Source organism: Saimiri boliviensis, chromosome 17 (assembly GCF_048565385.1).
Source record: "Saimiri boliviensis isolate mSaiBol1 chromosome 17, mSaiBol1.pri, whole genome shotgun sequence".
NCBI lineage: Eukaryota > Metazoa > Chordata > Mammalia > Primates > Cebidae > Saimiri > Saimiri boliviensis.
In genome coordinates this window covers 63094108-63106206 of record NC_133465.1, presented here as the reverse complement: position 1 = coordinate 63106206, position 12099 = coordinate 63094108, and the positions used below count along the sequence as shown (strand labels likewise).

The 12099-nt window shown below is 54.1% G+C and overlaps 1 protein-coding gene across 2 annotated transcripts in view; it reads left to right on the top strand.

Moving 5' to 3' along the window:
- SDK2 (sidekick cell adhesion molecule 2) overlaps positions 1–12099 on the top strand; it is a 317714-nt gene that overhangs the window by 201496 nt on the left and 104119 nt on the right. For both annotated transcript variants that reach the window (XM_074388917.1, XM_010342476.3), the window contains exons 6-10: positions 3935–4046; positions 7318–7508; positions 7648–7731; positions 10189–10383; positions 11935–12051. In XM_074388917.1, the coding sequence (XP_074245018.1) occupies positions 3935–4046; positions 7318–7508; positions 7648–7731; positions 10189–10383; positions 11935–12051 (699 nt within the window). The remainder of the gene's footprint in view (positions 1–3934; positions 4047–7317; positions 7509–7647; positions 7732–10188; positions 10384–11934; positions 12052–12099) is intronic.

Genomic DNA, 12099 nt, shown 5'->3' with positions numbered 1-12099 from the left:
TGAAAACCAGTTCCCCCTGGGCTTCCCTTTTCCTCCTAAAGGCTGCTTCTCTAGGCATTTGGTCCCCAAACCCTCATCCATCGTGTCTTCCCATCCCTACACCATGTTGGTTTTTCCTACCATCCCACTGCCTGCATTTCCACTGTATCCACCTAGAGCGGACCTCCAGCCCAGAGCCAGACATAAATCACCAGCGCTCTGGCCCTGGTCGAACCTCTCCCAGTGGAAGGTGGGTCTCCTCTCACAGCTCTGGCCTGTTGGTTGCACTGTGTTAAGAAGGATTCTGAGAACATATCTAGGCTTCACCAGGAAAAGCGCTGTGACCAGTCAGCACTTCCTCCTCGAGGCAAAGGGAAGTGGCCTGGGAAGGACAGCGTGGGGCCAGGCCCGGCCACCTCTGCTCTCTGGCTGTCCTCCTCATCCAGCCTAGCACTCTGAGGGCCACCCCATATTGCGTCCACACCATCACTCACACAGTTCCCATGCTCGAATCCCCTCCTCCACTCACTTCCCTGAGTCCCACTCAACTCCCGCTGTCTCCCAGGAAGCCGGCCCATGAAATGCCTGAGGCCTTGCCCGGTATCCTGCAGGGCTTAACATGCAACCCCGAGCCTGTGACTCTCACCTCTCTGTAGCCTGAGTCCATCACTTGGACCAGGGCTGGTGGGGAGAGCTCTTCCCTGCACAGGCAGGCACCTCTCCAGGAGGGGAGGCTGTCATTTACTGAGCACCTACTGTGTTCCAGCTGCTCTGCACTCAACCCCAGGCTAGCTAGCTTAGCTGCCCCTTTCCGGCAACCATCACGCGCTCTTTCATTCACTAATCCCTTGAGCATTGATCCAACTTCCTCTGGGACCTCGCCCTCAATGAGGACAGACCCCAGCCATCTCGCTTAGGGGGGAATCTCCAGTGCCTGGAACACAGCCAGGCACTGCTCTGTGGCTGTGTCAAGCATTCACCCAGGAAAGATTTGTTGAGCTGGGGCCTGAATTCACACAACCCTGAGAGGTAGGGACGTTCAGTCCCATTGTGCCCCTGAGAAGACTAAAATTCAGTAGAATAAAGTCACCAGGACACCTGGGGGCAGAGCTAGGTTTTGAACCCAGGCCTTCCTCACCCCGGGACCCTTTCTCGCTGTGCCAGCGTCCCTGGTCACCTCAGCCCCCATCGTGCCTAGCAGGCTTCCACCTGAGCCCGAGCACAGGTCAGTCTCCCCTCCATTCCTGCCAGAGCCAACGAGCCAGCCCGAGCCCTGGGGCAGCCCTCGGATTTTTAAACTCAGAACTCGCCTTCCTCGAGGGCTCCCTGTTTACCTGGCTGCACCGCGCGGCGCCCTGGCTGGGGCTGTAACTGTCTGTCTCCTCCTCGGGCCCCATTAATCTGAGCCGTGGTACCTGCGCGCCCCCGCATGTCATAAACAACTTAGAGCACACTTTTATGGATTCAGCTATATCAGCAGCTTTCAATCCGATCGCTCTTTATGGCACCTACATGAGGCTTTTATATTGTTGCAATTATTTTGCTTTATATGCTTCCTTTCTTTCCCCCTTTATTTTACTTTATTTTTTACATTGCATTCCCATTCTTCCTGGGCCTTTTCTAGCAAGGCCTGGAGTCAAGGAAGGAAAGCCTGCCCGGGCTGACAAGGTGGCCCAGAGTGGCAGGGGGGCCACTGTGCACCCTCCCCCGGCCCCATAAAGAACAGCCTGTCACTGTCACCCCGAGCCCCGGCATGTCATCGTGGCCTACCACCTCCAGAACCTTCTGGAAAGGGGCCAACTGGATGGATTTGTTGTGGGGAAAACAATCCTCAGAGGTTGTATTTTTCAGGAGCTGTGGATCAGGCGTATTGGAGTTTCTGTCAATATTGGGCCTACACTCACCCACCAAGATAAAAAACCTGGCCTCTACTAAAAAAAAAAAAAAAAAAAACTCAAAAAATAAAAAAAGGAAATGCTACCACCTCTATTCAAAGAGTTGGGAGGGTTTTTTTTTGTTTTGTTTTGTTTTGTTTTCCCAACAAACCCACTTATGGAAAGTTCTTGTTCATTTCTTTTTTTTAATTAATTAATTAATTAATTTATTTATTTATTTATTTATTTTGAGACGGAGTTTCGCTCTTGTTACCCAGGCTGGAGTGCAATGGCGTGATCTCGGCTCACTGCAACCTCCGCCTCCTGGGTTTAGGCAATTCTCCTGCCTCAGCCTCCTGAGTAGCTGGGATTACAGGCACGCGCCACCACGCCCAGCTAGTTTTTTGTATTTTTAGTAGAGATGGGGTTTCACCATGTTGACCGGGAGGGTCTCGATCTCTCGACCTCGTGATCCACCCGCCTCGGCCTCCCAAAGTGCTGGGATTACAGGCTTGAGCCACCGCACCCGGCCCGTTCTTGTTCATTTCAATCATTGACCCTGGAAGTTGCAGGATGATAACTCTAGTGCCATTCACGTGTTGACTTAACACACGTATTTGAGCACTCACTGTGTCCCAGGCATCCTTCTTCGTGCTGGAGGCGTGGTGGTCGTCGAGACGGCACGAGTCAGCTCGTGGTGCTGTAACAAGGCACCGCAGCTGGGGGCTTCTGAAGCAGACGTTCGGGCTCCCACCGTCCTGGAGCCTGGAAGTCCCTGATCAGGGAGCCGGCACGGTCAGCTTCTCTTCCCAGCTTGCAGATATGTCTACCTTCCTGCCGTGTCCTCACATGCTGGAGACAGAGAGAGCTCTGGGCTCTTCCTCTTCTTACAAGGACATGAATTCAAAATACAGAAATACCTACACCTAACAAGTACCTGGAAACTTGCTTTCTGAGAGTTTCATTAACTCTTTAATTTCATTCAATGGGAGAATTAAGGTATCAGATGCTTTTCTAAGCTAAAGTTTGCACTATGTTAAGAGAACATTTTTCTTTTTTCCTGGGACCCTCATTGGTCCTCATGAGGCCCGACCCTCATCTAATCCTAATCACCTCCCAAGGGACCCCTCCAAATGCCATCACATTGGAGGTTAAGGCTCAACATATGAATGGGTGGGGGACACAGTTCTGTCCACAGCAAAGACCTAAGGTTCCTGGTCAGGGAGAATTTTAGTCTCCTATGGCCTGCGCAACGAAGTACTACCAGCTGAGCGGCTCACAACAGAAACTGAGCCTCTCACAGTCCCGAAGCTGGAAGACTGAAAATCAAGATGTCGGCAGGGCCACACTTCTCTGAAGATTCTAGAGGAGTCTCCTTTCTTGCCTCTTCCTGGCTTCCAGTGGTGACCAGCAATGCTTAGCCTTCCTTGGCTCGTGGCCACATCCCTCCACTCTGCCTCTGTCTTCACAGAGGCTTCCAACCCGTGCATCTGTGTCTCAATTTCCCTCTTCTTACAAGGACGCCAGTCTTATTGGGTCTTGAGCCTACCCTGATCCAGTATGACCTCACCTTAACTAATGGCACTGTAATGATCCTATATCCAAATAAGGTCACATTTACGGGCGCTGGGTGGACGTGAATTTGGCAGGAGGTGTAGGGGGGTGGGGAGGTAACTCTGACCAAGTACAGAGAGTTTGCATTCTGGTGGAGAAAGTACACAATGCAGAACTAAACCAACAAGGTACCCCAGGCAGAGGGAAGGATTTCGAAGGGAATGGAACAGGACAGGGTGGTGGTGGGGAGAGGGGTGTGTGGCTGCTTTACAGGAGGGATGAAGAAGGCCGTCAAAGTCAAGGATGTCTCTCCTTGGACGCTGGTGTGGTGACTCATCAACAGAGGAGGAGGAGGGATCAGGGAGTCCCTGGGGTCAGTGTCTGGAGGTCTGCTCTGGGGCTGCCCCCATGGCCCCCTGCTCTACTTGGTGACACAAGTAAAGCATCAGGGCATCAGCCTCTAATGAGGCCAGGCAGGGATAGAATTTCCAACCTCTGCCCCCAGCTAACATCTGCTCTCTCCCCAGATGTAGGGGGACCTGCAGACCCCATCGCAGCCACCATCATCATCCCACCGAAAAATACCAGCGTGGTGGCCGGGACCTCGGAGGTTACCTTGGAATGTGTGGCCAATGCCAGGTGGGTAGTGCCTCTTCCCTCGCTCCCGCACCCCTAACTCCAGCTGCTGCCCCCAAACTGCGGGCTCCAGGGAAAGCAGCCAGAAGCCACGTCACCTGAGGATTCAGGATGGCAGAAGAGGGATGCAGGGAGACCCACTGGCTGTTGTCAGAGCGTTGCTGTGTGCAGGCCGGGCCAGCTCATTCTCTGTAGTCCAAGAAGAGAAAAACAGGCCCTGGGTGGAAGTGACAGGGAAGGGGACGTCAGCCTGGGACGTACGGGACTGGAGGGAGGGTGGACTCACTTCCAACTCTTGGAGGAGCCCAGAGGGAGCAGGTGGCCTTTCAAAGCAGAGCCCTCGTGCAGGAGGGAAGTGTGCATGGGAGACGATTCCATGGTGGTTCAGAGTACAGGCTTCGGGCGCGGTGGCTCATGCCTATAATCCCAGCACTTCGGGAGGCTGAGGCGGACAGATCACCTGAGGTCGGGAGTTCGAGACCAGCCTGACCAACATGGAGAAATCCTGTCTCTACTAAAGATAAAAATTAGCCAGGCGTGGTGGCACATGCCTGTAATCCCAGCTACCTGGGAGGCTGAGGCAGGAGAATCACTTGAACCCAGGAGGCAGAGGTTGCAGTGAGCTGAGATCACACCACTGCACTCCAGCCTGGGTGACAAGAGCAAAACTCCATCTCAAAAAAAATAAATAAATAAAAAGAGTACAGGCTTTGTAGGAGGGCAGATCAGGGGTCGAGAGCCACCAGGGCCCTTCCCAGCCATGTGTGGCCCTCACCTCTCCCGCAAAGGAAACAATTATGTGACCCCTGAGTCTCATTATGTGCAGCTAAGTGCCTTCCATGCTATGCACCATGCTAAGTGCCTGCCCACACCACCTCCTTTCTCCCAAAACAACTGCATGGCAGAGGTGTCACCACTCCAGAGCCCAGAGAGGGCAAGCAGCCTGCCCAATGTCACCCAGCTCGATGATAGCTGAGTTGAGATCCACTGCCCCCTCCCCCCAGGCCTGTACTCACTGCCGCACTCTGGGCCTTAGTCTCCACATCTGTAAAATGGGAATGATCCGAGCACCAACCTCGGTGGAAGGTGCATAGGCAGCATGCTGACCCAGCCTAACCCGACCCTTCCTAAATGCACTGTGAAGTTAAGCCAATGGGATGACTGGGGGGTTAAACTGATGATCCCCCCAAGGTCCCCTTGACCTGAGCCTCCCTGGAGAAAGACAGCGTGTCATGTAGCAGCATTTCTTTCTTTTTTTTCTAAGACGGGGTCTCACTGTGTTGCCCAGGCTGGTCTCAAACTCCTAGGCTCAAGTGATCCTCCTGCCTTAGCCTCCAAAAGTGCTGGGATCACAGATGGGAGCCACCATGTCCAGCCTTTTTCTGTTGTCACTGTTTTTAGCAGCATTTCTAAAAGTACGCTCTTCTAATCCCAAGTTTCTCACAAGCATGATGTATTAGCCCGTTTGCACTGCTGTAAAGGAATACCTGAGACACAGTAATTTGCAAAGAAAAGAGGTTTATTTGGCTCACGGCTCTACAGGCTGTACATGAACCATGGCACCAGCATCTGCTTCTGGGGAGGCCTCAGGGAACTTCCAATCACGGCGGAAGGAAAACGGGGAGCCCGTGTGTCTTATGGCAAGAGAAGTCACAAGAGAGAGGGGAGAAGGAGCTAAGGTGCTTTAAATAACCAGCTCTCACATGAGCTACAGAGTAAGAACTCACTCCGGGCCGGTCACGGTGGCTCACACCTGTAATCCCAGCACTTTGGGAGGCTGAGGCGGGCGGATCACGAGGTCAAGAGATCAAAACCATCCTGGCTAACATGATGAAACTCCATCTCTACTAAAATACAAAAATTAGCTGGGCATGGTGGTGCACGCCTGTAATCCCAGCACTTTGGGAGGCTGAGGCGGGCGGATCACGAGGATAAGAGATCAAGACCATCCTGGCCAACATGATGAAACTCCGTCTCTACTAAAATACAAAAATTAGCTGGGCATGGTGGTACATGCCTGTAATCCCAGCACTTTGGGAGGCTGAGGCGGGCGGATCACGAGGTCAAGAGATCAAGACCATCCTGGCCAACATGATGAAACCCCGTCTCTACTAAAATACAAAAATTAGCTGGGCGTGGTGACGCACGCCTGTAGTCTCAGCTACTCAGGAGGCTGAGGCAGAGGAGTCGCTTGTACCTGGGAGGCGGAGGTTGCAGTAAGCCAAGATCATGCCACTACACTCAAGCCTGGTGCCTGGCGACAATTTTTCAAGACTCTGTCTAAAAAAAAAAAAAAAAAGAACTCACTCCATCACCAAGAGGGTAGCACCAAGCCAGTCACGAGGGACGCACCCCCATGACCCAGCACCTCCCACCAGGCCCCACCTCCAACATCGGGGATCACACTTCCACGTGAAAGTTGGAGGAGACACACATGCAAACCCCAGCACATGAGCAAGGCCACCAGGATGCAACTGTGCAGCGACGGCCCTAAGAAGCCCAGCAACAAAGAACCTGCCCGACGTCATTCAAGCGACTGTCACTCAAGCCGCTGTTTCCCAAATGTAGGCGGCCACCGAGCTCCTTTTCCACGGGGCCCCTCTGAATACCCCATGGCACTAGCAGGGGCCCACTTTGGAAGATCCGCCCTCGGGGACCCAGCAGGTGCTAAACAGGAGAGCCTGGGCAGACCAAGTCTCGGAGGGTGGGGATCGCAGGGGTCGGTTTCAAGGAAAGCCAGGCCAGACTCACACCTTTGCCCTTCAATCACAGTTGCGGGGTGGGCTTTTCTGTCTGTCTGGCCTGTCCTTATTTCCCCTTTACAAACTCTGGGTATTTCATGTTCCTGTCGCTTGCCCTCACCCTCATGTCCTCCATGTTGTGGTTGGACGGGGCACAGGACACAGGGAAAAACCAGAAAAATGAGCTGCAAGCCAGGCCGCTTTCCTGCTTTGCCTGAGCTGCCGAGCCCAGGCAGGACCGAAGCCCAAGTCCGCCAGCACGCCCTGTTCCACGCACTCCACTGGCACCAGTGCATTCATCTCAGCTACAACCGCCTGGGCAGGCACAGATGCGCCCACTTTACAGAAGAGGAAACTGAGACCCAGATCCCTGTAGGAACTTGCCCGAGATCTCGCATCCACAAAGTGGCAGGAAGGTGGCAAACCCAGGCAGCCCGGCTCCTGAGCCCACACTCCTTGCCACCCCCAGCCCTGCCTCTCCGGCCTCCGGGTGTCCTCATGGCTGAACACTGGCCTTCCCCTACCCTCCACAGGCCCCTGATCAAGCTGCACATCATTTGGAAGAAGGACGGGGTGTTGCTGTCAGGTGGCATCAGCGACCACAACCGTCGGCTCACCATCCCCAACCCCACCGCCAGCGACGCCGGCTACTACGAGTGTGAGGCTGTCCTGCGCAGCAGCAGCGTCCCCTCTGTGGTCCGGGGCGCCTACCTCTCGGTGCTGGGTAAGACAGGGCGGGGCTGCTTGGGCTCCCCTGAGGGGTAGGGGTAGCACGGCAAGGGGTCTCCTTAAGGGTGACCCACACCGTGGCTGGATGAAGGGAGCATGGCTCTGATCCCCCCCCCCGGTCCTTCCTCCAACAGAACCGCCTCAGTTTGTCAAGGAGCCAGAAAGACACATCACTGCAGAGATGGAGAAAGTGGTGGACATCCCCTGTCGGGCCAAAGGTAATGAGGTAGCACAGTTGGAGGGGGACAGAGACCCCAGACCCTCGGCCTCTCTCGTCCGTGTCATGGATGTTTCCAAATCCCAGCTTCTTCTCATGACCGCGTCACTAGGCGGAGTCTGGCTGGCTGGCTGAGCAGGCGCTGGGAAACAAACAGGCCAAATTACCATAATCTCAGGCTGGAAATCAACCTTTACGGTACCATAACTCAAGGATTATAAATGAACCCAAATTACCGTAATTTCAGGACAGGTGACAGACCCAAATTGCCCATAATTTGAGAGCCGTAGACAATGCCAAATTACCATAATGCCAGAACCAGCAGCCCCGGGACGCGCCTCACCTGAGATGCGTTTTATAAGCTCCACCTGTTTCCTGGGCCATTTCGCTCCTTCTCCTCTGCCGGCTCCCTCCGCTATTCCTACTTAACCCCTACTTGGAAGAGTTCCTGATGAATTTCTGCTTTCCCCTTCCCCACCGTCCTTCCTTCTGATTCAGTTCCACCAAAAGACAGCCGCAGCCAGAGTGAAATCTGGGATGATAAAGAGAGAAGAGCGTGCACAGTGGGACACGCTGAGCAAAGGGGCAAAATGTGACTCCGCAGGAGTGAGAATTGCACTGGAGGGGTATGAGTAATGACTTCCCTTCTGAGACTCCACGAGGGGAAGGCAAAGATCCATCCATCCAGGCAGCAAATATTTTCTGAGGGCTTACCATGTGCCGATAGCGTCCTCAGGAGTCGGGAGATACGGAATAAACCAAACAGCCAGATCCCTGCTCGTGGAGAATGTAACATTCTCAGGAGGCAGACGGGAAGGCCGATAAACAAATAAAGATACCTTATTTCATTTCATCTAAAATGCCATGGGTTGTAAGATGCCCCATTATTTTATGTACCACTAAGAAAGAAAAAAGGCAGCCAATTAAATTATGACATCCTGTCGATTATGAGACACATCCTGATCTCGGAGACGTGACCGACGGAAAGAGCACGTGGTAGAATGAAGCATCGCAGGCTGTCAGGATGGGGGAGACCTGGGGAGGGAAGGCAAGCAGGCTTAGAGGGGACGGGGCCGTGGGGTACTCCTTGGGACGGGGCGTGGCCCACTCTTCCAGGGAGGTCACTTTTGAGCAGACATCTGGAGACACTAAGGGGAGGGCTGGGGGAATTTCTTTTTTTTTTTTTTTTTTTTTTTTTTTCCTTTTTTGTTGATATGGAGTCTTGCTCTGTCACCCAGGCTGGAGTGTAGTGGCACGATCTTGGCTCACTGCAGTCTCTGCCTCCTGGGTTCAAGCAATTCTCCTGCCTCAGCCTCCCTAGTAGCTGGGACTACAGGCATGCACCAGCACGCCTGGCTAATCTTTCTATTTTTAGTAGAGATAGGGTTTACCATGTTGGTCAGGTTGGTCTCGAACTCCTGAACTCAAGTGATACACCCATCTCAGCCTCCCAAAGTGCTGAGATTACAGGTGTGAGCCACCTCACCCGGCCTGGCTGGGGGAACTTCTGAAAACCACATGCTAGGCTGAGAGAGGAAGAGGAGCCTCCTTTCACCTCTGTGTGCAAAGCAGGAATGGGGGTTTTCAAGCACCCCCAGAGAATACTGGATCCTCTATGTACTCTTCAACACAGGCCACCATGGGTTTGGGGAAGCAAGCATCCCCCACTTGGGGGTTCCCAGATCACACACGTGTCTGCTAAGTACTTCAATAAAAAATAAGAAATTAGGCCAGGTGCAGTGACTCATGCCTATAATCGCAGCACTTTGGGAGGCTGAAGAGGGTGGATCACCTGAGGTTGAGAGTTCAAGACCAGCCTGACCAACATGGAGAAACCCCATCTCTATTATAAATACAAAATTAGCCAGGCATGGTGGTGCATACCTGCAATCCCAGCTACTGTGGAGGCTGAGGCAGGAGAATCGCTTGAACCCAGAAGGTAGAGGTTGCAGTGAGCTGAGATCAAACCACTGCACTCCAGCCTGGGCAACAAGAGCGAGACTCCATCTCAAAAATTAAAAAAATAAACAATATATAAGAAATTGGCCCAGGTGCAGTGGCTCATGCCTGTCATCCCAGCACTTTGGGAGACTGAAGTGGGAGGAACACTTGAAACCAAGAGTTCTAGACCAACCTGGACAACATAGTGAGACCCCATCTCTACACAAGTAGAAATAAAAATAAAACAAATAAGAAATTAGTTTGTCCAATCCAGCATTTCCATGCTGCGCTGATCCCAGGATATTTACTATATCCCAAAGACTTCGAGAATTGCCACTCTAAGAGTATCCTCCCCTCATCCCAAGACCCAAAGTGGCACCCCTGAGAAAGTTCTAGACATCCAGATTCACCAGGGAGCCCCTGGCAGATTTCCCGGCCCAGCCTCCACCCAAGCACCCCTGGGAGGCGGCAAAGAGGCAGGAGGTGGGTTGACGATGGGCGCACGTCTCCCCCACAGGTGTGCCACCGCCCTCCATCAGCTGGTACAAGGACGCGGCAGTGGTGGAAGTGGAGAAGCTGGCCCGCTTCCGGCAGCGCAGCGACGGGGGTCTGCAGATCAGCGGCCTGGTGCCCGATGACACTGGCATGTTCCAATGCTTCGCCCGCAATTCGGCCGGCGAGGTGCAAACTTCCACCTACCTGGCTGTCACCAGTAAGTCAGGCCTCCCCTGTCCTGCCCCTGAGTCCTTCTTCCCAGGATGTGGCTTTCTTCTGAGGTCTTCCAAGGGGCCTTTTGAGCACAGCACACTCCATTCTGCAGACAGGATCCCTAAAATCTGCCAACTGCCCAGCACCCTGGGGGCACACGCCAGTTACCCCTGCTGCTTCTGCAGCCTTGAGTCCAGCACCCTGGAAGAAATCTCCAGTTCCTAGTTCTCTCCAACGTCCTGGGGCCCAGGTTGGGTTCATGGTTTTTTGAGAAAAGGAGCTATGAAACCAACCAGGGGTACCAGCCCTGGCATGTCAGCTGTCCCTGGGTTCGAGGCAGGGCTGAATCGACCCCATTCCCTAGCCCAGAGGACCTGCTCATGTTTCCAAAGAAGAAAACCAGTGTTTTTCTCTTAGTTCTCCTGCTTGCAAGTCCCTTTCCCCTTGGAGTCTCTGTCAGGGATTGTCACAGTAGCCCTGGCTACTTCATGGAGCTGTTTTAGCCATCAAAGGTGATCCTGGGGGCTGAGCGTGGTGGCTCACACCTGTAATCCAAGCACTTTGGGAGGCCAAAGCGGGTGGATTGCTTGAGCCCAGGAGTTTGAGACCAGCCTGAGCAACACGGCAAAACCTCATCTACCAAAAATACAAAAAAGTAGCCGGGCGTGGTGGCACACACCTGTACTCCCAGCTACTTGGGAGGTGGGAGGACTGCTCGAGCCCTGGAGGCAGAGGTTGCAGTGAGCCAAGATGGCACCACTTCACTCATGCCTGGGTGACAGAGTGAGACCCTGTCTCAAAAAAAAAGGGGGGTCGGGGGGAGATGATACTGTGAGTGGCCCACAAGCGCGAAGTTCTGCGTAAGTGCAGAGCACGGTGCGCTCCTCGGGGCAGCACGGGATGTTCAGGGGTCAGCTGTGGGTCAGGGGGCTTTTGGGTGTGCCCCAAAGGTGGCTACCAAGGGGCTGCTGTCTTGCTTCTGGCTTCCCAGTGAGGGTGAACTTAGCTCTGTTCCCATGCTCGTCTGGCAAGCTCCTTCCTCGAGGGCTGGGATAAGGTGAGGGGAGCGCAGAGCCAGGAGACCGTCCCTACCCTACACGGTGGCCGAGGCTGAATGGAGCTCCTGGGGCAGGGCTGCTTAGAAAGTGACTGAAGTCCCCCTCTTGGCTGCGGCTGTTTTTCTTTTAAGAAACCAGAGCCTTGATTTCATTTTTGGCTCGTGAACCCCAATAACCTTGTCAGGGAGGATGTGACCTGCCCTCTGGGGTCTTCAGTTTCCCCCAAATGCAGGCCTGAGAATCCAAGCAGGGTGGCGCTGGTGGCACCTGGGTCCCTCCACAGGGCAGGTTGCATAGGGGGGTCCTCATGGCCCCTTGGGCTTCTTTTCAACACTGGGGCCCCATCAAGATGCCAACATCCTTCCTCGTGCAGGGCCCCTCACCCTGGCAGGGGAGGATGAGGGCCTGACCCTCGGTGGGCGTAGGGGTCCCTGACCCTCTGGCTTGGGGCACTGCTTCCAGGATGTGGCTAAAAGGCCCCACTTCTCTGTTTGCAGGCATCGCCCCCAACATCACCAGAGGCCCCCTGGACAGCACGGTGATCGACGGCATGTCAGTGGTGCTAGCGTGTGAGACCTCGGGGGCGCCCCGGCCAGCGATCACTTGGCAGAAAGGTAGATGGGACAGACCTTCAGAGAGGGTGGCCATGTGATGGGCGAGGA